Source organism: Mauremys reevesii, linkage group 2 (genome assembly GCF_016161935.1).
Source record: "Mauremys reevesii isolate NIE-2019 linkage group 2, ASM1616193v1, whole genome shotgun sequence".
NCBI classification, from domain to species: Eukaryota; Metazoa; Chordata; order Testudines; family Geoemydidae; genus Mauremys; species Mauremys reevesii.
The window spans coordinates 246,026,576-246,054,038 of record NC_052624.1 but is presented as its reverse complement, the minus strand read 5'-3'; the positions used below and the strand labels follow the sequence as shown (position 1 = coordinate 246,054,038).

The 27,463-nt window shown below is 42.4% G+C and overlaps 1 protein-coding gene across 1 annotated transcript in view; it reads right to left on the bottom strand.

Moving 5' to 3' along the window:
* Positions 1-27,463, bottom strand: part of LOC120397325 (neural-cadherin-like) — a 73,804-nt gene that overhangs the window by 33,826 nt on the left and 12,515 nt on the right. The window contains exons 2-11 of the mRNA XM_039523022.1: positions 22,538-22,732; positions 18,099-18,324; positions 16,003-16,207; positions 14,819-14,930; positions 10,774-11,023; positions 9,181-9,323; positions 8,654-8,826; positions 8,149-8,317; positions 6,112-6,282; positions 8-180 (exon numbers count right to left, since the gene is read on the bottom strand). Coding sequence (XP_039378956.1) covers positions 8-180; positions 6,112-6,282; positions 8,149-8,317; positions 8,654-8,826; positions 9,181-9,323; positions 10,774-11,023; positions 14,819-14,930; positions 16,003-16,207; positions 18,099-18,324; positions 22,538-22,667 — 1,752 coding nt within the window. The 5' untranslated portion in view covers positions 22,668-22,732. The remainder of the gene's footprint in view (positions 1-7; positions 181-6,111; positions 6,283-8,148; positions 8,318-8,653; positions 8,827-9,180; positions 9,324-10,773; positions 11,024-14,818; positions 14,931-16,002; positions 16,208-18,098; positions 18,325-22,537; positions 22,733-27,463) is intronic.

Below are 27,463 nucleotides of genomic sequence, written 5' to 3'. Positions count from 1 at the left end.
CTGTTACCTGGGAGATCAGATGGTTCACATACACCCAGCCGGTGCTGGGGTTGATTTGGAAGTATTCTGGCTGTTGCTGTAACATGGAATATACAATGGCAGCATTCACACCTTGGTCATCATCATGAGCTGCAGCATGGAGGAAACTTGTGCCCACTGGCGTGTCTTCACGGAGGAAGTCTTTTTAAAAAGGATGAGACATTTATTCTCAGCAGGCCTCATTCTCATGTATGTAAGCAGAGTCAGGATGAGCTCTACCCTGACATCTGGTGGTGAATTATGGGGAGTGTGGAAGAAATTTCAAGGAGTGGCAAGGATTTGCATTGCAATAGCCCACAGCAGCATGGGAGGGTTATTTTGGCAGCTAGGATCCCCAATTTCTTTGTTATTGGGGCAGGAAGGAAAAAAAAGTGCTGTCACCCTAATTATGTGAATGAGGAACTATGAGACTGCTTTATGACAGAAAGGACTCAACCTACATTAAATAGTACTTGCTAGACAAGGGACATGGGTTCCAAAACCCAGTGAATGGAGAGAGGTTGGGGAGTGGTGTGTGTACCTGATGGTGTGGGCCCCTTTTGAGGGCCTGAAACACTAATTGCACATCCTCTGCTCTCCACTGTAAAAGAGCAGAGCTAATTTTGAATCCTTTAGGAGTCCATCTAGAGGCTGCTGACCTGAATTCACGTTGGGCCAATGTTGCACTGGCACTGGGGCTCCCCTACTACAAGCTGAAACCACTAAGAGCTGAAATCACTAAAAGAGCTAAGCTTACTGAGCTGAGATCACGGAGTGCTGTGTTAACTAGTGGGGGAGCCTGAAGCTTTATTGCTAAGCGGCTGGCAGAGCGGAGCACTCTGCAGCATGTTGGAGCAGCCCAAGGAACAGTGAGCAGTGTGGAGTGGTTTGTGGAGACAGCTGACGTGGTTCACGGGTCGGCTGGAGGAGCGGCACAGCTGGTGGAGTGGAGCCGGTCATGGTGAAGGCTGCAGCAGAACTCCACGGAGAGGTGGAGCAGTTGGCCCCCGGCCCACGTAAGGTGCCCCTTAACACCCTGTGTGCGCCGCACCCCCGCCATTTCCACCCAGGCTGGGGTGGGGGGAGTAAAACTGCAGATAAACTTTTGAACTCTGGGGTGGCACTGACCAGAGACAGAGACTTTTGGGTTGTTGGACTTTGGGGTGATTGGACTTAAGACCCTAAGGGGGAAAGGACATTGCCAAATGTACTTGGAGGTGGGTTTTTGCTTATGGTTTGTGTATAGTCCTGTTTGTGGTGTCTCTCCAACGTGATGCCGCATTGTTTCCCTCCTTTATTAAAAGGATTTTGCTACACTCGGACTCCGTGCTTGCGAGTGGGGAAGTATTTCCTCCTAGAGGCACCCGGGGGGTGGTGGTGGTATGTAATTGTCCCAGGTCACTGGGTGGGGGCTCAAGCCGGTTTTGCATTGTGTTATTGACATGGAACCCCTGGATATTGAACCCGGCCCTTGTTGCTGCCAACTCAGAGGGGCAGAAGGGTTACATGTAGAACGGCAATATTCCTGGATCTGGCAATTCTAGAAGTGAAGGGGACACTTACGATTCTCAGCTCCAGGTCAGTGCTAAGATCACAGAACAGTATGGCGGTATTACCAGTTTACATATCACTACTGCACAATCACATTGGCATCTGAGCTGTGAAACAGCCTAAAAGACCTACCTATATTTGTATGTGAACAGGGTTAGCCCTTCCTTTATACGAAGTGAACCAGTACTCCAGAGAAGTTGGTTTCACGTTAAACTAGAACAGGGATCAGCAACCTCTGGCACGTGGCTGATCATGGTGCCCACTGGCCGTGGTTCGCTGCTCCAGGCCAATGGGGGTGGCAGGAAGCAGAATGGGCCAAGGTTTGCTGGCCACAGCTTCCCACCGCCCCCATTGGCCTGGAACGGCGAACCGTGGTCAGTGGGAGACACGATTGGCTGAACCTGCAGACGCGGCAGGTAAACAAACCAGCCCGGCCTGCCAGGGCCACATGCCAAAGGTTGCCGATCCCTGAACTAGAATTACCATCACTTTGTAAGTCAATACAATGTGTAAAATATCAGGGGTGTCTGTTCAACTAAAATAAATGTTGTTTTGATTATGCAGCTTTTAAGTTATTGCAACATAAAAATATTTAAGTTTTCTCTGGGGTTTTCCCTACTGTATTATGTACTGTTATGAAAGCTGTTAAGTGAAGCACGTTTGTTATTTCCTATTCTCATCTAAGTCACTTTTCTTTGCCCACCAAAGTGTGACTGCCAAAGAATAAATGGCCTAGTCATGCCATTCTTACAAGTCGAAATATGTCCGGAAGTGGTTTGTTGGTACTGAAATAAAATAATAACAATGGAATTTATTACTAGTAAATACTGCAAGAGATTCTCAATTGTCCTGCAATGGATTTTATGTTCTGAGAATAGTATCCTGTTAAAATACATTCTATCAAAAGGTTCAAGCTGAATTGGAAATGATGTTGCATTGTATCATGTGTTCCTGTTTGCGATAAGCACTTCTGTAACAATTACTAGGATGTAACTATTATATACAGTTAAACATTTGAGTACAGCCCCTTCCAGACATGTATGGATAATTAATAGTGATGAATTGTTTAAACCAAAGTATTTGAATAAGACCATAGCATATGAGAATAGAGCACCAGCAGTTACCAGTAACATTAGAAACCCATGACTAATTACATTTGATTTTGTTATAAAGAGGAGACAGTATTTTTAATTCCATGACGTACAAACATTGATTGCTTATAGACAGATACTAGAACACACTGTCAGGGCAGCCTCATGGCTCTGTTAGGAGAACAGTTTCCCAATCCTGAAGAAGTGCTTTTTGCTAGCTGGCTCCCCATATGAGGAAGGGAGCAGGAAGCTTCTCAATCACCCATAAGCATCAGCATTATATTGAACTCAGAATTCAACCTCAGTGCTCATGAAAGACAGATACTGGTAGCACTGAATGAACAGTGTGGTTGAAGGCACTGAGTCAGGCTCACCTTCAAACAAATATGACCCTCCTCTCCATCAAGACTTCCCTGTTCTGTCCTACAAAACTCTTACGTCACTGTTAGGACTTCTGTCCCATCATTCATTCCAAACTGAGTGGTGGTGGTGTCATGCTTGCAAAGTCCACTCGTAGACAGGAACATAGATACTGCTATACCAGACTGGACCAGTGCACCATATACACCAGCATCAAGTCACTACTCTAAGAATTATTTTGGGGAAGGTCTATGGCCTACAGGTGGTCAGACTAGATGATTCCAAAGTCAGAAAGCACCACTGTAATCTGAGACTCTGACAGTGGCCAGTGCAGATGATTCAGAGGAAGGTGTAAGAAACCATGAAGTGGACAGCTATGGATGAGCCTAACTTTCTCCCTAACTTCCTCCAAGGCTGGTTGATGCTGCGAAGCGTGACGGGTTATATCAGTTCTAGAACTCTTTGTTTCTTTCCCCTTTATTGACATATACGCTCATTCGCCTCCAGTCCTTTTTTGAATTCTGCTAAACTCTTGGCCTCAATGATATACTTGTGGCAATGATTTTTACAGGGTTTTTTTTTGTTTTTGTTTTTTACAAAACTAAAGTATTTACTTTTTTATCAGAGATAAATTTGCTGCCTTTCCGTTTCATGGAATGGCCCCTTGTTTTTGTATTATGAAAGAGTGAAAATAGCAGTGTCTCATCTATCCCATTCATTGCTTTTTAACCCTTTATTGTGCCCTTCTTCTATGGCTTCTCTCCAAACAGAACACTCCTAAGTCTTTTCACTCTCTCCTTCAGGTGCAAGTTTATCCATACTTCTAATAATTCAATGCTCATTTGAAATTCCTCCTTATCTTTTTCCCATTTCCATTGTATCTGTTTTGTCATAAGGATACCAGAACTGAACATTGTATGCCAAGTGAAGGTGTACTATTAATTTAAATAATGACATTAAACTATATCCAGCATTTTCTATCCCATTCCTTATCCAATTTAACATTTTTTTCCAACTGCTGCAGCACAATAAATAGGGGCTTATTTAGAGTTGTCCAAAAATACCCACATCTCCTGACTTCCTTTAAAGCAAGATTCAAACTCATTTCTGCAATATAAGAGCATTAGACCACTAAACCTAAACATGTTCATGTTTTATATAAATATGTTCTTTATATGAAATTATATGAGTGGTCTTTAAGCAAATTTAATAGACTGGAGTTTGGATGAAGCCCAAGTTCACAAACAGATATTACTCTTATCCTACTCATGGTTCAATTTCTCATGATAGAAACAGTGAACAGAACTAACATACATTTCTGTGCTTTTCTAAGCTTCTCACTTTTACATTTTGTAAATATGTCCAGAGTACCTAAATGACGATTTCTGTAGCCACAGACATGATTTTCTTGAACCTTTTAGCCTGTGCACAGCTGAGATGTTGAAGTTATTTGCAGGGACCAAGAGGACAGTTATATAGCAATCTGATAATTTTGTGAAGACAAGCAACGGGAGTTAACTTAAGCTCTTAAGCTACGGTAACAGATGCCTGCATATAACAATGTAAAACTCTTACCAATCAAAGACATAAGAAATGTATAATTTCTCTCTATACAAAGCTTTCAAAATTGAAGCTAAATATATTATAGTAAATTAGATCCATATACTCTTACTTCAATGAAGAATTTTTCATTCCTAGGCAATTGGTTTGAATCCAGGCCAGGACCGTAGTGACCAAGAGTGACTATCATTCAGTGAGTTTAGTGGCCCATGAGCATTATTAGAGTCAGTCCAGTTCCTAGTGGAACAGATGTCTGCACCACAAAAAACATTATCTCACCATGTTACTGTTTTGGCAAGTCCCTTCCAGATCACAAATGAAACACAGCTGCCTGTGATCTGCCTGTCCTCAGGAACCATACTGGTGACCAATCAGGTAACATTCACACATACCAAATTCACTACTTCTATGAGCAGGTTACTCATAACTGTTCAGTCTGGAGTCTCTGGCACCTTCCTTCAGAGGATCTGGTGCTGGCCAGTGCCAGACACAAGATAGGGGATTAGATAGGCCATTAAGTCTGAAACAGTATGGCAGTTCCCATGCTCCTCCTTTGAAATAATCTGTCTTCTTGAGTTTTGCTGGAATTGGAATTTATTAAAACCTCAAATGTAGTCATATTTTAATTGCTTGCATTCACATCTAATTCAAGCCACATGTGACAATTTTGACAGCCTCCTAATCCCTATTCCTCACATCAGAACAAGCACAGAAATTGTGACAACTGGCTGTCTATGTTTTAAAGATTCAGTATTGCAAGTTGAGATTCAGGTGCACTAGCAGGTCTGGAAAAGTTTGCCCTGCACATGTCTGCATCATGCATAGCTCAAAAAAACCACCCAACACATCACCACCGCCACACACACTCCTTTTCCTAAAGCATGTTGGCCAATACATTTAAATTAAGTGTTACTTAAAAACTTGTTTCTACTAGGTACTGACAAGTTTACACATTTTTAAAAAGTGTTAAATGATTGTGCCCTACTGTTTGCCACAGCTAGCTAATGGGTGTTAAAATATAACTTACCCTCCCTGTCCACACTAGAGATTTAAAAAGGGTTTAACAGCTTTAGTTAAACAAAACCACCTTTTATCCTAGCCTAGACAAGGCCTTTCATGAGCCCCTTCAATTTCCACAAAGTTTGTTTTCACACCAAGTTGGTTTCTAGACAGATTACAGGCTCTTTGGAGTCTCACTTTCCCTATTACTTTAGGGTAAAAGGAGTCCCAGAAATAAGGTTCTGGTCTAGGAATATAAACTCATTCTGCCACCCTATCTTGCTGTCCCATATATTTGAATGTAATCCTTCAGAAAAACATACGGCAGACATATTCCTACTGAGCAGGAAAACAAGTCAACTTGAACCAGGTAGCATTGTTCCGGTCACATAGTGAATAAGGCCACCCAAAAATCGATCACTTTTAAGAGAGATGCAGTCACCAGCATGAAGAGTTATTTTCACAGATAGCTGTATTTCAAAAAAACTCAATCTGTCAACTACATTCACGGGTGCATGGTTAAATCACTCACATTGGTAGCGACTGTTCTCAAACTTGGGGTCATTGTCATTGACATCAGCAATGAAGATGGTGATTTGACAAACACCAATCAATGGCTCCTGCGCTTGATCTGTAGCTGTAACAGAGAGCATACACTCTCTCAGTTTCTCTCGGTCAAAGCTCTGAGTAGTAGTGATGATTCCTAGAAACAGAAACACCTTATGTGTGTTATATATACAATGCCACGACTAAGCCAGCAAAACCACACCAGGCATCACTCACACAGTAGGTAGTAGAACTGGACACGCCAGGTCCACACTGCTCAGTTTACTTGCACCACCACTGTGCAAAGTACTGATTAAACATGACTAACTTAAGGTTCCCTGTTTCTGCCACTCTTCGCAGTCACCAGCTTGCACTAACTGTGCCACTGCTGTCAACAGCCAGCACCTTTCAGATTGGCCACCTGGACAGACAGCTTCAGGCTAGATACCTTTTACCCCACTTCCCTCTCCCAACCCAGAAAAGAAGTTAGTTCCCCTTGTTTCCAAGAAACGTCCATGGAGGTTACTTCAATGACAACATAAGTCAGAGTATTTCAAAGACAGCTAAGTGAAATATCAATGCACAGCAAATGTAAGTGATATAACTAAAATCATCTTTAGTTTAAGATCCAGGTAACAGCCTCATGAAATAGGTTAAAATAGAGTAAAATATTGTAGTTATGGTTACGTTTGTCAAAGATACACTTCCATCCAAGAATGCAAACCTTACTCTCTGCTAACTGCTTCTTTCTTGGCATCTCAGTTTTGTCAGTTAATCTGTACCTTCTGCCCTTTCCCATCTCAGGCTTTGGTGTCTCTGTTATATAGTTGGGTCACAAATATTTAGGTGTGAACAAAGATGAAAGTAAGCTGGTACAGTCCAGTATGGCGTACTGGCAAGAGCTGGTACACCGTGCTGGACTGGACCGGCTTCCCCAGGCTGGCAATTTAAAGGATCTGGGGCTCCCTGCAGCGGCTAGAGCCCCGGGTCCTTTAAATCGCCGCCCAAGCCCCGCTTCCAGAGCCCTGGGCTAGCGGGGCAGGGCTCTGCCGATGATTTAAAGGGCCTGGGGATCCAGGCCACCACTACCGCAGCGTCGCCCCGGGGAACTTAAATCTTGATTTAAAGGGCCCGGGTATTTAAAAGCCCCGCCTCTTCCGATTGAGGCCACGCCTCTTCTGGTTGAGGTCACTCCCCCTGCGCAGGACTCCGGCATACCAGTAAGTCCTTTAAATTACTTTCGCCCCTGGGTGTTTACATCCTGAATTACCATTCTATACTGACAGCATCTTTTGTATTTATATAGGGACAATATTTTTCTAGTCCAACACTCGTGGCAGTGTTTACCACCATCTCCTTCTGCCGCTATAACCACTGTATTTGTAGTATTTTAAAACTGAAGTCTGGACTTCCAATCTATATTTGTCAGATGTTAACCAGTTCAAAGAGTTGTTAGCTCACATCAAAGGGATGAATATACACTCAACTAGAACTGTAGATCCGTTCATGCTTCCTCCTCTGCCAAGTACAGTCTATTTATATTTCTATAGTGAGATTTGTCCCAAGGTAAAGTTAATGTTTCAGAATAGTTTTATACCCCAGTAAATTGGGGTTTCTGTTTTTCCTTGCTGACTTGCCAGTTAAATCAGTGTAGGCTTCCACCCACATATTCTAGATTATTTTACTATTTACCACATCAAATACAATTTATGTTGGATGTTAAAGATTAGCCAAAGATTACCATATTTTACATCATGCCTATAGCATTTAAAAAATTAAGTATGATTTCTCAATAATTTTAGTAGGATTCTCCTGTGTTCAGACTAAAGGTAAGTCTTCAGTTTCCTCAGCATTCACTTCAGTCCTTATATAGGGACAATATTTGTCCCTGTTTGATGTTGGCTCAGTCCTGGAAACATGGTTCTCCACATGGCTATAGCAATTCCCTGTTAATATACCAGAGAAGCACGCACCCAAATGCACTGCAATTCTGCCTTAACGTAACAGGTGTAGGGCCACTTACCAGTATCTGGATCAATACTGAAGCCTGGTGAAGCTCCATCTCTGTGCATAAGCCCATATTTTACTTCTCCATTAAGTCCCAGGTCTGCATCATAGGCTTCTACCTGCAAGACATAGGTGCTTGGGGGCTGGTTTTCTAGAACCCAGGTGCTGTCGCTGTAGTCTGTGCACTACAAATATAACAAACAGTTATTACACAGAGAACTATAGAAATTAGCTATGAAATGTTCCAGTGTGTTTGCAGTACACAGTTGAGAAGAGTATGAAAGAAAACGTGCTTCAATTACTTAGTGCCTTAGAGAAGTCAAAAAGCTTTCCTGAAAAGGAACCTTTTCCAATTTAAATACTGAAGACTGCAGAACACTGGGAGTATATTCAACTGTAGAGGATCTACCATACTTGCATATATAATCCCTTAAAATCAACATCTACTACAAGCAAAGAAGACACTGATCCCCAAGATGATGATATATACGGAGGAGAAAGTTTACAGACAAATATCTTACCTTTCTGAAGACAGGTTTGTTGTTATTAATGTCATTAATTCCTACAATAACCACTGCAAAGCTGCTCAGAGGGGCAGGTCCCCCAGAGGCATTGTCATCTATTGCTGTGATGTTTAATATATATCGAGGTCCTTTCAGTTTGGGCAGAGGATTCCTGCGCAGTTTAATGATGCCTAGATTTTGGAAGATAAAGTGCAATTTTACTGATAATGTAAACAAAAATGTCATATTTCTATATCGCTATATTTTGGGGTGTGTTTGGATGGGGTTAGTCCTCTTCGACTGTAAACTCCTTGAGCCAGAGACCCAAGTCTTCCTGTGGTTTTCTATAATGCCTAGCCAAACAGGGAACCTATTCTAATTTATGAAAAGCATAAAAAGACTGTATGAATGTGGTGCTGTTTTGCTTTTTTCATAATTATGTATTGAATTACTATATGAATTATTTTCAACATGGACACAAAGCCGAGCTACCATAGGTTCAAACAGTAAGGTAATGTTTTAAAACTTCTTTTCCTTTTTCCTACCTTTCTGGCTATCCAGTTGAAAGTTGCCGTCTTCATTACCTCCAGCAATCTGGTATAACACTCCATCTCCATCAGGATCTTTCGCATGTACGGCAGCCACTAAGGTACTGGGACCAGCATCTTCTGAGAGGAATGTTTTGTAACTGATGCAAAGATAAACAATCAAAGCACATTTACTATCAGGATAGCTATTAATCCCATTAATAAGCTGCCAATGGTCTGAACACTCACTGTGAATGTGATATAGTTTACCTTTGGGCATCCACAGTCTAACCAGTTAAAGACTAGAGCCCTTGAATACCTAAATAATTAGTTTTGGTTTGAAGTGTGCACTGTATGATTGTGTTCCTGCAATTTTGTGCATACCTCTAAGGACCATTTGGAAAGTAACAAAAAACTAGACTCTACACTACACAGCACACACAGTTCTCCCCCTGGGGGAGGGGGGGGGACAAGAAAAAGAACAAACTTCATGTGACTGATGGTAGTAAAATCTCAATACAATAATTCAGGGGTGGCCAACCTGTGGCTCTTCAGAAGTTAATATGCGGCTCCTTGTATAGGTACAGACTCCGGGGTTAGAGCTAAAGGTGCCAACTTTCCAATGTGCCCAGAGGGTGCTCACTGCTCAACCCCTGGCTCTGCCACAGGCCCTGCCCCCACTCCACCCGTTCCCTTCCCCTGAGCCTACCGTGCCCTCGCTCCTCCCTCTCCTCCCCCCAGCCTCCTGCATGCCAAGAAACAGCTGATCGGGAGGTCTGAGGAGGGAGGGAGAGGCACTGATCGGTGGGGCTGCCAATGGGGGGGAGGTGCTGGGAGCTGGGAGGGAGGGGAGAAAGCTGATAGGGGGCTGCTGACGTATTACTGTGGCTCTTTGGCAATGTACATTGGTAAATTCTGGCTCCTTCTCAGGCTCAGGTTGGCCACCCCTGCAATAATGGATCCCAGAATACCCAAATGTGAACTGCCGTGATGAGGATGGTATAAAGAGCCTATATATAGAATGGGAATATAGATCTTCAATGTATAAAATGTTAACACATTTAGTACTTTCTTAGAAATGGCTGTATTCTACACTTATGACAAAAAGGAATTTAAATTTATTACAGAGGGAAAAATGCATTTTAACTAAACAGAATCTAATGAAGGTTATTTACTATGCAATCTTTTTTGACACTTGTTTTGATCAAGCATTTCATACCCACCGTCTTCTTCTGGCTCGGGTGTTTAGACGGCCAGTCATCAGAAGACCAAGGCACCCACACACACAAAAATATTCCCCTAGAAGTTAGATCTTTCAATTATTATTAAATGCAGCCTAATTATGTTATTTCTGTATGTAACAATGGATCTAAGGATCCAATGTGCTATGTCACAATTAATGTGTGTACGTCTTACAATCTAGACCCTTACAGTCCAATTCCTCACACACTCATGTAAGTTATTCCACTGACTTCACTGGTAGCGGAGCGTGCTCAGAACATAAGTAGATGCTTATTAACTGGCAGGATATGCCCCTTAAGCAAAGTGTAATCACGATTATCAGAACGAATTGCAACACAGAAAATATTCCAGGGTTTAAACTTTGCTTACCCAGATTGAGAGAACACAGGTGCCTCGTCATTCACATTAGTCATTCTGATGCGCACTGATGCAGTTCCTGTCCGAGGAGGGTGGCCTTTGTCCACAGCTATGACCACAAACTCATACATATGGTTTGCTCGCTCAAAGTTCAGCTGCTGGTGAGAATTGATGACCCCTTCAGGCGTGATGGAAAAGTCAGTGCTTTGAATGAAGTAGGTGATCTCAGCATTGGAGCCAGAGTCACAGTCTGTCGCAAGAACTAAAAAAAAAAAAAAATTTGACTGATCCCAGAGACATGAGTTTGCCATGGAAGAATGTTCCAGAATGCATCATGACATTGTTTGTATAAGTAGTTAACACTGGCAATTACCACACAATCAATAGGCAGTTAGAAAAATATCACCCATAAATAGTGTCTCTGCTGTGATGGGGACAACAAACCCCATGCAAAACACAAAAGCACAAAGGGGTTAAGAACCCTCCCTGCCTGCAGACAGCAAAATCAAACCTGCCCCAGCTCATCTGTGAGAAATGTCAATTATGGAGAGAGACCCATCGCTGCTGTAGCTAATGGGGGCAAGCCAAAGTATAAAGTGGGAGAAACAGGAAGCAAGGGGACAGAAAAGCTTGGGACTTCAATAGGGCAACAATTCTCTGCAAGAGGAGCTAGGTCCAGGCTGCCTCCAAGACAGCCTCCTTGGAGCACAAAGAAAGGAGCTGTAGATGAGTCTTGAGGGCCAAGGGCTTTTTGACTCATTTCTGTTGTTATGTTTGTGGAGTCAGCTTTTTCTTTTTTTTCAAATTTGATTTAAGCAATCGCTGTTGGGACAAGAACCAAGTCAAGCTGCTCAGACTAGGGCTTTGTTCTTCACTGTTAACATTTCTCTCCCCTCGCCCCCCCCAGGGATGCCTTTCAAATGTAATTAGCTATGTGATAACGAACATTCTTTTTAATTACCTGCTGCTTCAAGGTACAAGGAGGAGTCTTTATGGCACTTTTAGAAACTAAGACATTTATTTGGGCATAAGCTTTCGTGGGCTAGAACCCACTTCATCAGATGCATGGAGTGGAAAATACAGGAGCAGGTATAAATACGTGAAAAGATGGGAGTTGCCTTACCAAGTATGAGGCCAGTCTAACAAGACAATTCAATTAACAGCAGGATACTAAGGGAGGAAAAATAACTTTTGAAGTGGTAATGAGAATGGCCCATTTCAGAAAGTTGACAAGAAGGTGTGAGTAACGGTAGGGGGAAATTAGTATTGGGAGAATTCGGTTTAGGTTTTGTAATGAACCCAACCACTCTCAGTCTTTATTTAGGCCTAATCTGATGGTGTTCAGTTTGCAAATTAATTCCAGTTCTGCAGGTACAAGGAGTGATTAAATGTTCTTCTCCGGTAAATGTTTATTCACAGTACTCAATGTCCCATCTGTTCAGAGGCAGGCAAGTCAATCTAACAAAGAGCTGGAGTTTACACTGTTGTACCAAAAGTGATCTTAAAAGATTAGCGCTGTCTCTTAAGTGCTATGCTGTTTTTCTCACCAAATGAAGAGGCTTCACCTCACACCAACACTTAGCTGGCACCAATTTAAACCAACTCATTAATTCAATTGGTAGATCTGAGGGCTTTCATCTCAAAATTAAACACTTCTTCAGAATACCCAAATGTGATGATGTAGATACACTCTGACAGAGCAAGCAGCATGCATATGTAATGTTTAAACTAACAGATTGTGGGGGGAGGGATAGCTTGGTGGTTTGAGCATTGCCCTGCTAAACCCAGGGTTGTGAATTTAATCCTTGAGGGGGCCACTTAGGGCTCTAGGGCAAAAATTGGTCCTGCTAGTGAAGGCAGGGGGCTGGACTCAATGACCTTTCAAGGTCCCTTTCACTTCTAAGGGATTGGTATAGCTCCAATTGTTATTATTATTTTTATTAGATGGAAACTATTGCTTTATTCAAAATGAAAACAGAGAATAAGTATTGAAGGAACAATGATTAATAACAGACCTATTTACTCAAAATATAAAAGGAAAAAAATAAAAGACATTAAAGTGAACAGTGAAAGCCTGTGAAATGCTAAGGTATAGCAGGTAGAAATATATTTTCCATATCTACCTTTTTGTAAGTTATTAGGTCCATACAACTCCATTTCACTTAAAAAGGACATTATTGTAACTTCCAACATTTAGATTTTTTTAAATTTTATTAAGAGATTTTTTTAAAACCATATTGTGAATATAAATGTTTTCATTACATTAAATCTAACCCCCCCCCATCTTAACAGATAAACAATTTCCTGCAACATTATGAATTCAAATATATTATGATAACTCAAGGAAGACTGAAATAGAAGTGGCTTAAAATAGTACAAAATACACTATTTTGTATTAATTCAAATAATTCCAGAGGTGAAAGTAAGACGGTCCGGTCCGGTATGGTGTACGGGCAAGAGCCAGCACACCATGCTGGACCGGACTGGCTTCCCCAGGTTGGCGATTTAAAGGGCCCGGGGCTTTAAAGGCCCCGCCTCTTCCAGTTGAGGCCACGCCTCTTCTGGTTGAGGCCATGCCCCCTGTGCAGGACTCCAGCATACCCGTAAATCCGTTAAGTTACTTTCACCCCTGAACAATTCATTCAGATTTAATCTATGATGTTATTTGTAACATAAGTACATGAAATTTAGGCTGATAACATCCTTGCAATTAGGATGCTATTTTGGTACACAGATATTTTCTATAGCTCTAATCTTTCAACAGCTGACATTTCTATTTCACTTTTATCTTCTTGTGCACTCCAAGTTTATATTCAAAGTAACAATATATGCATCTCTAAGGCAATGTGGAACGATATACCACATGCATAGCAATATATACTGCATGTGCTTTTCAAAAGTTTGTTCCTTCACCACGTTTTAATTCGACTACACCGTGGTAAAACCTACTTTACAAAGCCTGTGAATGCCATGTGTACTGACAAACAACAGCACCTGCCTTTTTGAAGAGATTTTGGCCTCTCCGTACCAGAGTGTGAAACAGAAAAATAACTGTAACTGATTAAAGACAAGAGATGGCCAAATTAAATCAGTGTCACTAATGGTGTGTGATCCTAGATTGATGTGCAGTCAGCTGCAAGAGGTCCCCATGCATGGAAGGGTTTCCTATGTCCGGGAGGGTGTGCTGCAGAAGTGGAAGAGTTGCTGATGGTATATTTTATTTTACTTGCTGCCACTCTGTTAAAGACAGACAATGGCATTCTTTCCCCGCCTACAGGGCATCAGGCCTCACCTCCAGGCATCAGGGAGGTGAGCTATTCCTTCCTTGAGTATATGTCTAAGAGGCTTAGCCTGCTGATGTCCCTGAGTTGATACTTTATATAGGGTGCTGGGCACGAAACAGTCAGCCTGCAGGAAACTACAACTAGTAGAGAATGCCACAGCTCGCCTTCTCAGCCACGCAAGTTACCATGAGCACATAAAACTTGTCCTCCTCTCGCTACACTGGTTCCCCATAGCATATTGCTTCAAGTTCAAGATCTCAGTCCTCCTCTTCAAGGCATTCAATGGTCTAGGCTCAAGATACCTAGAAGGTCATCTCAAGCTCTGGGAGAAGGTCAACAGTTCTGCTCCTGTGGAACAATGCAACTATCTACTGCATAGGAGATATCCGTGTAGGAGACAGATTTCTCAGGGGGACATCAGTCCATAACTATGGCTTGAACCCCTGCAGAATATAAGAACTACACTCAAACCTCACCAACTTCCATTCCAAGTACAGGACACACTTCTTCAGCCTGACTTAAAAAGAAAGATGCCACACAGCACATTATACACACAATAAAAATCCACAAACAGTATTCCCTCATGAGAGAGAAAGAAGAAGAAAAAAACATATGACAGATGTTGGTCACATCCTTTAATGCACTTTTGGAAGGTACTCAGATACCATGCTGATGGGCATGGTAAACACTTGAACTGATAAGATTATGTAGACCACAATCACAAATTAATTCTTGTGAGAAGATGGAATAAGAGGTAGTAGCAAAATTATCACCTTGCAACAGAGATGTGCCAACTGGGATGGTTTCAGGAATGTTGTCACGGCTGTAAATGGAGTGCTGGAATTCTGGAGAGCAGTCATTGTCGTCAGTGATATGAACTATGACCTGTGTGGGGCAGGAGGCAGAAGAAAAGACTAAACAGAAAATGATAGGTGTCTGCTGAAGAGAGGCCTACCAGGACTGACCTGCTGCTTCCCAGAAATGAAATGTGTGAGAGCACTGATGTACTGGCTCTGGTCAGCCTTGTTAGTTTTTACCCCTTTCCCTCACATCTGATCACTCAATGCATTTACTAATGCATTTACTAATTTACTTCATTTCCATTTTTAAATAATGTTAATTGGGCGCTAAAATTTCTCAGTACAATGTAGCACTGCAAAATATTTGCTATGAAATATGCAAATCTCAAAATCAGAAGGTTTTTCACATTTTATACTTTACCAACTTAGTCCAATTTCAGGCAAGGTATTCCTCTTTCTGCCATTTAAAAAAAATCAAAATCAGGACCCCATGACTGGAAGTGTCCTATTTTCATTAAAAAATATAATTTTTTTAAAAACTCAATCTAAAATTTTGGCTAAAAAATCAATTCTTACATCTTAATGCATGAAATATGTTTCAATCTGAAACCAGCATTACAGAAAAAGCTTTGGCTTTTGAGTCACAAGTGAATCAGGAAAAATTACACATACTTTGTCACATTTTTGCTATTTTTGCTCAGCACTTGCTCAGCACATTGTAGTTCATAATGCATCACAGTCATACATCTCTCAGTCTGAGTATCTAGGTACTTATTGCACCTATTCCTGTAATATCTCTGTACTGCCCTCAGACATTATCAAACTCATTCCCACAACACCTCTGAGAGTAAGAAAGCAGCAAACCTGTTTTTTCTGAACAGATTATGTTTTTAAAATTAAGGCAAAGATAAAATGTTCCTTGGCCAATGTCACACAGGAAGTATTTTGCAGACCCAGAAACAGAACCCAGATCTGATTCTCAGTCCACTGCCTTGACAATAAAACCATCCTCCCTCCCAATCTACACGCAGCTTTGTGTTGTTATTTAGATTGTCAGTGTATGTAATGAGATCACTAAATACAATCTTGATGGAGGAAATAGCTACTATAGTGAGGTGATTCATTGTATTCATGCAAAGCCAAGAGATTCATTGTACCTCAGTTACACTGCTAAGTCCGCTCTCAGCTTCCACTGCTTTCACGAGAAAGTGATAGAGATGGTGCTCGCTCTCATAATCCACTGTATGGGTCAAACTGAGCTCTCCACTCTCCTGGCCCAGGCTAAAAAGGCCACTGGGGTTCATCAGCAGAGTGTAAGAAAGAGGCCGGCTCTGGAAGGAAACAGCCTCCACAACTGCTACTCTGTGAAGAACAATAGCATAGTCATTAGCCAGCTTGTTATAGTCTGTTTCACTAGGAGAGTCAGAGAAGTTAGAGACGGAAGGCAGATTACGCCACATAGCCCAGTTGCAGAAAAGTGCAGGACTGGCCCCTGCAAATATCTTCTAATACTTCATCTGGTCTACATTCAAAATGACTCTTGCAGAAGGGACTCTGCCACTCCCCTGGGGGCACTATTCCACACTATATCAGATCTTGGGTAACAATTTGCCTTTTCTTAATTTCAACCCATTATTCCCAATCACCTGACTAAACATTTACTCCTTCCTTGGTATTTACACCCTTCAAATCCTTGCAGACCATTAAGTTTTCTACCTTAGTGATCATGTAGCTAAACTACATACATTTCTTTTAATCTTTCTTCAGAAGCTGGGATTGAAAACGTCTTAACCAGACACTTACTAGACAGAAGTAGATATGGAAGACAGGGGAAAGGCCCCACCAGTGAGGTCCAGGACAATGACCTGGTGAGAAACCCAGCCCCTGCTTCCAGAGTTGCTGGGAAGGAGAAAGGGGTTGGGATTTCTACCAGGTTCTGTCACTGCCTTGCTTGGGACTCCATTGTAGATATCAGCCTCTGGCTAGTATGTCCCATTTTATTTACCTTCAGCTTCCTCTATAAACCCTATAAAACCAACAGCTTTTTCTATGCCTGCCTCTAAGTCTCCTTGCCAATTTTTATGGCTTTACAAACACATTTTAAAAATCTTTTCCTCTCCTTGTTGTGGAGTGAAAAACCCATATAGACGCAGGACACCAACTGACTATACTGGGGATGTGTGCAAAGCAAGAACACTGGAAAAACAGAAAGTATTTCTCCCTAATGTCTTTGTCACAGTAATCTTATGTGCCACTTGTAACAGTAAAAATAAAGGTAGATAGAAGTTAATGGTCTCCCTTTAAATTTTACCAAGTGGTCCCATGCTTGCCTGTCATTAGCGAGTGGCGCTTTGAAGAGCTGCTCATGAATCCAATCTCCCAACCTTTTTTAATTTTGTTGTCTCCTCAAAGTTAACTTCAATCAGCCTACAGATTTCTGGTGTCAAGTTACCCAGAACTAAAAGGATCTGAAGAGGACATCAACACAAACAGAGGCTTTGGTTGATTGGTTTTTTTATATGTAAACCTCCGCTAAGAGAAGATTAAATACAATTAAATTAACTTATCATTGGCCACACTGCTAGAGATAATTTTCATTACTATTCTGTCAGCTACAGAACACTGAAAGCTTACACGAACCGACAGAGGCATCATAACAAAATAGGTACTGTCATAGGATGTTTCCTTTTCAAAGCACTGTGCAAAACAAGAATCCTTATGATCTCTGAGACAGAGTTAGGCAAAAAGAAAAAAAAATCCTCCAATAAATGCAGCATTTGAAAACAATAAATAGGGACCACTTGGCAAGTACCATAGGGATAACCTGTTAATTTTCACTGAAATCTATTTAGTTTGGAGAAACTGTTTGGAGGCACAGAACATGGAGAAAAAGAAACATTTTAACAAAAGTCAAGGAACCTCTCTCCTAAAAGGAGATGTTTGGCATGTGTGCATTGTACAGGAAGGGGTGGAAGATGGAAGGCATTCAGAGATGTAGTGATTTGTCCTAGCCAAATCAGTGCCAGAGCTGGGATTTGAATCCCCTACTTCCTGTTTCCAGTCTAGTGCTCAATCCACTGTGCTATACTGCTCCTCCATTAGAATAAGTCACATTTTCCTTTTGAACGGCAGTACAGGAATATCAATTCAAGTGTAGCCCTATGAACAAACAACACTGGTTGCAAAGGAGTCACTATGTGGTGCTCCACAAAGTTTCTCTCCAAGTACTGGATCCTGGCTTTCTTCCACTTACTTTTCTCCTGCCGGAGTACTTTCAGGGACAAACACACTGTAGGACACGTTAGTAAACTGGGGAAGTCTGGAACCAACCAGGATGGAGATGGAGGCATAAGGACTTTTGTTGCCGTATTCATCTGTGGCCTGCACTGTGACCACGTATTCCTTATTCCAAGTTAAAGGCAAACCGGTTGTCATTATAATACCTGTATCCATATCAACTTCAAATCGCTCTTCGCCACCTATTAATAGATGTACAAAAACCATTCTAGTAGAGGCATCACAGTAAGAACATTCATTTGCATCTTCATTACCTTTAAACTTCGGCTTTGAACCCCTCATTTTTCTCTACATATTCTCCCTTTTTAAAAAAAAACACACAATTCTTATTTTACCCCTTGTCCATACTGTGCATTGTGAGACAGACAGTATACATACGTTCTATATGGACAACGGACTTTGTGTGAAGCGCTAATTACCCAATATTGTGCACTAACACAAAACACCCAGGACGCAACTCTAGCTCTAAAGCTAGCTGTCTCGTGCCCTCACTCAGCAGCCTTCAGGCTTAATGCACTACAGAGCTATATTAGGACATGTGCTCATTATCTAACCCTAACAATGAGTATGGGACACCGCATATTGGTATGCTGTCATTGCAGCTCCCAAGGTCAGTTCTGCACAGATCTAAAAAAAAAAAAAGTAGCCTTCCCCATCCTGAAATTCTCTCACCACTGCTGGTCAGCCCCCATCTGCAAAATAATCCTTTCCCCACCAATCCACGGTGGCTTCCCAGCCCCCCCAAAAAAGGCATTGAATGCTGTGTCAGTAATCCAGCTCAGGATACCCCTCCCCCAAGAACACTACACCCTCAGTTCATAGCAAACCATCTCCGTGTGTTCAGACAATGTGAACTGAGAATGGAAGAGGCATCCCATGTGTATGCTGAACAGCGTGAGCCCTGGGATTGTTTTCACTGTGAATTGTGGGAAGTCAAGTGGGTTGAATTTTATTTTTTTTAAATCTCATGTTTCCACTCTCTCTGCCACACACTTCCTTTCCAGGCAGGCTTGTGCCATTTTCTAATTCCTTCTCTGCCTCCATGGACCCAGCAATGCTCCATGCACTAGGACGACTGCTTGGGCTGTATTACAGCAGTCAAAGCTGGATGAATTTGGCATTGGACTTTGCCTGTCGCACCATCAAGCAGATGATGTGGAAGCAGAAGAATATTCTACAGCAGCAGCAGCTCCTCTGGCAGCAGGAGAGCACTCAGAAGAGATGGCAGATGGATGAGGAGGAAGAGGACAATGATCCAAGCTGGATCACCTACACAGCATTTAGCGCCATTTCTGGACCTGAGAAGCCAGATGGGTTGGTGGGAAGAGGATTGTTCTGCAGATTGGAGCCGAGTAGCAGTGGTGACAGAATTTCAGGATGGGGAGGGCTAACTTTTTTGAGATCGGTGCAGAACTGACTTTGGAGCTTCAATGACAGTGTAGCAACATGTGGGACTCCATACCTGTGGAGAAACAAGTATGCCATGCCACCCCAGAGTACTACTGGATTGTAGCCAATCAATTTGGCATGGGGTGATCAACTGTTGGCAACATTCTCAAGCAGGTCTGCTATGTCATTGATAAAGTGCTATCTAACAAGGTCCTAAAGCTGGGTAATGCTCTGGAGATGGTTGATGGCTTTGCACGCATACAGTTCCCAAACTGTATTGGGGCAATTGATAGAACACAGGTGCCTACCATTTATCCCCCACTAGAGCACAGAATTTATAAAAACAGAAAGGGGTATTTCTTTTTGGTGGGAGATTTACAGATATAAATGCAGCGTGGTCTGGAAGGGTCTAAGATTCTGAGATCTTTTAGCACTCAGTTCTGTTTAGATTAATGGAGAAATGAATGTTTGCTCCCAGGACCACTGTAGACATTAATGGTGTGGAGGTAGTTTGATTATTGTGGAAGACTTGTCTTATCCTCTTATGCCCTGACTAATGAAGCCATACACAGGCCACTTGGACAGCAGGAAGGAACACTTTAACTATCGCCCGAGCAGTTCCATCATAGCAGTCGAGTGTGCCTTTGGCCGTTTAAAGGCAGATGGCACTCTTTATGGAACAGGTTGGAAGCAGCCGGAAAAAAAAGATGTTCGGACCATTTGCTGCCTGTTGTGGTCTGCACAATATTTGAGAGAGCAAGGGAGAAAGCCTGAACAATGGGTGGGAAGCTGAGGTTCAGTGACTTGCTTGGTGGTTCAAGCAGCCAGCCAGGTTTCCCTTAGAAAATGCTGACACCCAGGGGAATATTGTCAGGGACGCCTATTGTTCATATTTTAAGTCTCCTGCCTGAACATGTGCGGTTGTTAGCCCATGGGGGAGGGGGAACTGTTGGGATAGATACATTTCAAGCATTGGGGTGTAGCGTATGAGTGGCGGAAGTGGAATGCTCTCTATGTACTTCTGAAAACCCCTATGAATTATTTCAGCTTTATTTAAAGGATTTTCATAATTGAGTGCAATAAGAACTCATAATGGATTAACTAAAATGGTTTTTATTATGAAAGAACAAAACCAAAAATACAGTTTTTATTGAACTAATGGAAAAAAATTATGTTTTTGTATTTGAAAATACATTTAACTAAACAGTCTACTAATCAACAAATCTTTAATTAAAGCAACAGTGCAGACAAAACTGAAAGAGCACCAGTACAAATGGTGCAAAGACAACCAGGGGGGCGGCTGGTTGCCTTACAGTTACAGGTGAGTATAAGCCAGCCCTTTGCCTCTTCTTGCCTGCATGGGCTCCACGGTTAAGTGCTGTGGGTCAGAATTTTCAGGGGCACTGCTGGACTCAAGAAAGTGCTGGGCTCCCAGGAGCCAGTGTTCTCAGTGCCCCGAGGTTGTTTTGAGAGGGGAATGGCCACTGGTAGCACCGCTGCAAGGGTATGGTGGGGAGGACTTGCTGCTCGTCCCAGTACCCAGTACTGCGCAGGTTGCAAAGGACATGGCTGGATCCCGAATTCTGGGACTGCAGGCCTAACAGGAGCTGTTCTGGAGAACATTCTGGCTCAGGATAGCATCCATGAGTTGCCTATGCCTCTCCCCTGTCTTTTTCTATGCTCTTCTTGGCCATGGCAATGCTGTCCTTGGCCACTGCCATAATCTCCCAGGAGAGCTGCATTTCCTTCTCCCTCTAGGTCCGCACCTAAAGCCTCCGCCTCTTTCCCAGAGTAAAACCAGACTCAACTCTCTGCCAAAAGCTCTACAAACATCTTGTCCTGAGTCTTCCTTTTACGTCCCCTTCAAGAGGCCAACCTCTCAGCAGTACATAGAGGCCCTGTCCTTGATGCTCTGGTTGTTGCAGGTGCTGTGGCTGTGGGAGCGTCTGGCCAAAAGAGCTTTCTGAACCAAAGCTTCTCCCCAGATGGTGATGAGATCCAGGGTCTCAGCATGGCTCAATGCAACTGTGCAAGGCATGTTGTGTGGTTTCAGGAGTGCTATTGCAGCTACACTGCAAGAATGATACACCAGGATCCAGGAGCAAATCGGCAAAATGTGGCTCTGTGCCAGCTTTTAAAAGGTGGGGAGGTATTGTCCTGAGAATTTGATACAAGAGCATGGGATGGCACACAGGTAAATGGACAGGTCAGTAACAGTCAACCTGCAAAGCACTATGGGATAATCACTGGAAGCACACAAGAAGTGGCATACAGCAATTGTGTGCACACACACAATGGACCAAACTAATTCCATTTGAAGCAAACCCAGTATGTTTTGCAAGAGGACTTCTAAGTCTGTGATAAATATGTAGTGATGGATCATTTGTACGCAAACAGTTGCAAACCAGATTAACTTGATTTGATCTGGTTTATACCACCCAAGGGTGGCTCCAGGCCCCAGCACGCCAAGCGCATGCTTGGGGCAGCATGCCGCAGGGGGCGCTCTGCCGGTCGCCGGGAGGGCGGCAGGCAGGGTGCCTTCAGCGGCATGCCTGCAGAGGGTCCGCTGGTCCCACGGCTTCGGCGGACCTCCCGCAGGCGTGCCTGCGGAGGGTCCACTGGTCCCACGGCTCCTCCGCAGGTAAGCCTCCGGGAGGTCCACCGGAGCCGCGGGACCGGCAGAGTGCCCCCCGCAGCATGACGCCGTGCTTGGGGCGGCAAAATGTCTAGAGCCGCCCCTGATACCACCCGTGTAGAAAAGCCCTTAGCAGCATTGGCCAGACCTTAGCCTGATTCTGGTCACTTTGTATGGGAGTAACCAACTCCCTTACATTAATGTACTGGTTTAATTTACACCACTTTACTCATCACCTCTGACCTTCACCCAGTATGTCTAAACAAGTCTATTCTATTGAAATCTTATTAACTAAATGACAAAATTGGAAACTGCTAAAATAAAAATCTCACAATCATGCAGATTAATCAGTTGATTCAGAAAGGACTTACCTGCAATAAGTGCATAAGTTATCCCAACACTGGAGTTTTCATTGTTATTGTAACAGGCCACAAGCTGGTAGATCAGAGTGCCTTTCCGGGCATCAGGATCAACACGTGCCAAATAGGGGTATGGGTACATACCCCAGAATAGAAGATCCTCTTCCGGGGCAATAATTGTCACGTGACACAAATACCAGTCATTGTCTGCAAACACATTACATTTAAACAAAATCAGAAGTCAGACCTAAGACAATTTCACAAATTTTAACCGGACATTTAAAATCTTCTAATCTGATTTACCAGTAAAAGACAGAAGAGTGCCTACTGTGTACATCCTAACATACAAACACTCTGGCAAAAAAATCCACATCTCTGCTGACAGTTTGGAGTTATTAAGCATAATTAATAAAAAGTAACCAATAATTTAACTAAACATATGTAAATAATCACATTATACCAGATACCTAGAGTTATAGCTACATCATGGAAAGAACTGTATTCTTCTACTTAAATGGAAAATGCTTGGACCAAGGTGCTAATATAACTGATCCCACAAATAAGTTTTATGTTTCACCTGCAATTCTAGACTAACCAGTGGGAGAACACAACAGGACAATTATGCAAGCAAGGTGTAATTATTTTACAGTGCCTGAAAGGGTGCTGGAAATTTTAAAGGAGAGACAAAGATGAGCTCCCAGTTCTGATCAAATTACAATCTAGATTTCAGACATGACACCTAGTGAGAAAACAAAGAGGGAGACGAGAGGAAGGACATGAGTGGGAACCTGCAGCTATTTGGGTAATGCAGTTATACATAACTACATTTACCATCTTAATTTGTTAGATTGTTTCTTGCTGGCTTCATAGCAACATCCTAGGGGATGCTAGGGTTGCAGATAGGCTTCTTAAAGACATTTTCCACAAGAACCAACACATATATTTATGTTTCCGATCAGGTCTTAATACTAAACTTTAAAACAAAAAATCAAATCAAATGGAATATACAAAAGAAAGCTCAGTTGTGAGAAATGAAACAAAAGAGAACCGAGAAGGTGTATAAAGTTGAAACTCATGTTGTCTCCAAGGTAGCATAATGCACTGATGGTATGTTTGTAAGGACTACATGATTGTCAGCGGAATATGCATTTGGATTTTTCTATAGTTGTCTCTCAGGAGTCTTTGAACTGTAACTTACATGATGCCATATTTTACACACAGTTGCAGAAGGCAGCATCACATCAACAAAATCAGTTTCCATGCCAAAAGTTGGTATGGGAACTTCAAACTCCTTTTAACTATAAGCCTGAGATCCAGAGTACTAAAAATCTCATTATAGGTCTACAAAATTATGATGAATTCTCTTATTTTGCTGATTTTCTTTCTCAAGTTTTCAGTGAGTTTAGTGCCAATGCAATGTGAAAGATTTACAACCCGGCACAGACAAGTCCTCAGTTTATCCATAGAACAGATGCACTGCAAGCAGCAGCATAAATTTCCTTGGGCTTTACTGCCAACAGGCCTAACACTAGTATTCTAGAGAGGCAACCTCCACGCCCACTCAATCCTTTGCCTCAGCATGCCCAGGGTTCCTGTTCACCAGCAGACACCGTTCAAGGAGATCAACTCATTTCATACAGGCCATTTAACAGCCAGAGGATAACAACTCTCATAATCACTAGCAATCTGGGCTGGATTTGATTTGCAAAGTTCCGTTCTCTCTTGTACCAACAACATTTGCTGATTACCTTTTTCACTAAGAGGGACGCTGCCAGACCAAGTTAGGGTTAAAATCTAGTTTTTGTAAAAACTGAGCTTTTATAATGCCAAGAATTTTCACACCTGCCAAGGACAACCCCCTACCAACACAGGCACCGGCTTTTTCCTTTGCCTGGGGGTGCTCAAGCCCCGCTTTGCCCCAGGCCCCTGCCCCCACCCCACATTTTCCCCCCCAGTTCCAACCCCTCCCTCCGAGCATGCCACATCTCTGTTTCTCCCCCCCTCCTCCAGCACCTCCTGCACACCACGGAATAGCTGATTGCAGCGGGGCAGGAGGCGCTGGGAGGAATGGGGAGAAGTTGATGGGATGCTATGGGACAGGAGGCACTGGGGGTGCGGCGGGGGGGTGGGGGTGGGGAAGAGCTGGTTGCCAGTGGGTTCTAAGCACCACTAATTTTTTTCTGTGGGTGCGCCAGCCCTGGAGCACCCACACAGAGTCGGCACCTATGCCTACCAAACAAAAACACAAATAGTAAGAAGTAATCTGTCCCAGTAAGATTTTGGTCTAGGAATTTTTAGATAACTTCTGCTCCTAAATGTAGCTATGTAGAATACTCTTTTGGTGTTAAATGTAGTGTTGCCACCTTTGAGGTACAAAAAAACAGGACATCCAGGATGCTGCTGAGCCCATAAAACTAGACAGCTGGCAGTGAGCACCCTTACAGATTTCCCAGGATAGCTACTTAAAAAAACGGGACAATCCTGGGAAAGCAGGGAGAGGTGGCAACCCTAGTTAAACACTAAGAGTGAAATTCTTGCCCCAGTGAAGCCAGTGGCAAATCTCCTATTGAGTACAATGGTGTCAGGATTTCACCTCAAAACTGCAGATTTATGGATTAATCTAAAGACAGATACACACACAAAAAGGACAGGGATTTGTTTCACTGAGTTCAACACTGTGGGCCAGGAGATCATTCATGTAACTCAGTTGGGTGTGTCCCTAGATGGCTGTGTAAGTGCAGTGCCTGTCAGAGGCTTGTAGCTTGACATTAGCATCACAGTGTGAGGGACAACCCAGGCTGGTGGGTTTAGAGGGTACAATGGTCCCACAGTCCAGGTTGCACCCTGGAGACCTTGTCATAATATGTAAACACAAACTTCAAAGATCAATGAGAGGTACACTTGGGAGCATCCAGGAGGATTTTTTAAAACAGAAGCGGATTTAACACACATACATATCGCAGCAGATCTGCTCAATTTATAATGTTCCCAGGCGTTCCTTAAGATTCAGAGTTCACTGTGCTGCCCTTCAGAGCCCTAAAATCACTTACACAGAGTTAGAGACTCATTTTTTGCCTCCTGTTACACTTACACAGATATCACTGCAGTGTTAGCAGAACTCAAATGAATATATATGAACGTTCTTAGGATTTTGTGTTTTTTTCTGCACTTCACTTTAAGACAAAAATCTGAGAAGCAAGGTGGATTGCCCATGTCTGAAAGAGAAGGCAGCACAAATGGGTGGGGGGGAGAGGGGAAGTGTTGCAGGAAAGGAGGGGAGGACTGGTGGAGACAATAAATCTCAGTTATCAGGTTTTCTCTTCTAGACACTGAAACAGTTATATTTTTTGTGTTTGAAGGGAGAGGAGAACAATTCTCCATTTGACATTAAACAAAGATTAAATAAGCCAACTTGCAAAAGTGGTTGAACTAAAAGCCTGAGCAATATATATACTGTCACAGACGTGCCAAATCTAGCATGGAGTGAATGGTAGAGGTTGATATGAAGGTAAGAGGTGGGTGTTTGGACTTGTTCCTGCGTAAGGGAATAATTTAGAACTGTCTTCAGGGGCAAATAGGGGGCTAATCAAGTAGTGACTGTTTTACCCCATCATATGGAATAAGTTGCCTGGAACCAGCACTGTGGCTCCCTGAAAGTTAGAGAACAAGGATTTGTACATTGAGGACTCTGCCTCTCAATTATCTATGGAATAGTAGTGAGAAATTCAAAGCAAACTTTTTGAAAGTCACTATTATGGATATGCAGCAGCTACTTACCCAACATTTGATTGTGCTAAGGATTTAACTTCAGTGAAAGAAAAACAGTTTCACTGTAGTAAATATATTTTTGCCATTGGTGCATTACAGTTGGTCCATTGTCAGAAATGCAAAAGCATTAACCAATCAAGACGCTTAATCAATACTGTGCAATATTTTGTTCCACTGATAACCCACCATATCAAAATGGTTTTACCCACTGATGTTACAGCTCTTCCATTCTGTCAATACTAATCATCAACAACATTTCATAGAACCAAGCTAGAATGTCTGCAAAACAATACCACTGACAGCATACAGCATCTTGTCAATGTACAATATATTTTTAAGACACTAATGGTATGATGAACCTAAGAAAGGAAATGAAGGAGATGATTTCTCTTTCCACTTACACCTGTATATCTCCAATCATCAGTGCAGCCCTGATGACAGGATTGCAAAGAAGAACTAAAGTAAAGGTAACCTTTAATCTTGTGGAATCACTGAGTAATGAGCATTTAGTGACAACAAAAACAATGAAAAATTACAATGACATCTATGCATTAAAAATACACTCTCTTTTAAACTGCTAAGGCTAAACATACTTCAGCAAGTCAATGAAGATACTTTCCGCATCACTGAACTCTTCCATACACCCATTCTAAGTGACAGTCCAAAAGAAAAACTCTATTAAAAAAAACAATAAACCAAAACACACATTTACAAGCACTGGACTGGGTTTTCAACTACTACCAGTTACTCCTGCGAGTGAGCTCCAGTCAATTCAGTGTTTTGAGTGTTCCTCTCATCATTCATCCATCATCTTTAAAAAGTGAGAAAATGTGGTACAAATTATTTGCCTTTCTTACCCTCAGATATGGATCAGAATTGATTAATGCAGGTTTGAAATGGGAACCCCTGGGAAGCTTAGCAACAGAGATGTACATGAATATTGCACTTGGCAAGAAATAGTGGCTTCTGGGGTATTGTTCATAGCCCCTTTGGCAAAATGACTAATTTGAATGTCAGAGACACACCACAGTTGTTGTGAACAGGTTTCTGAAATTTCATGTCTAGCCCAAATTAGCTGACTTCAGTATTTCAGAGTTAGAAATGGCTGATGTTAATCTAGATGGAATTTATATTAAACATATAGTGGCTCTTTCAGGACCTAGACCAGGT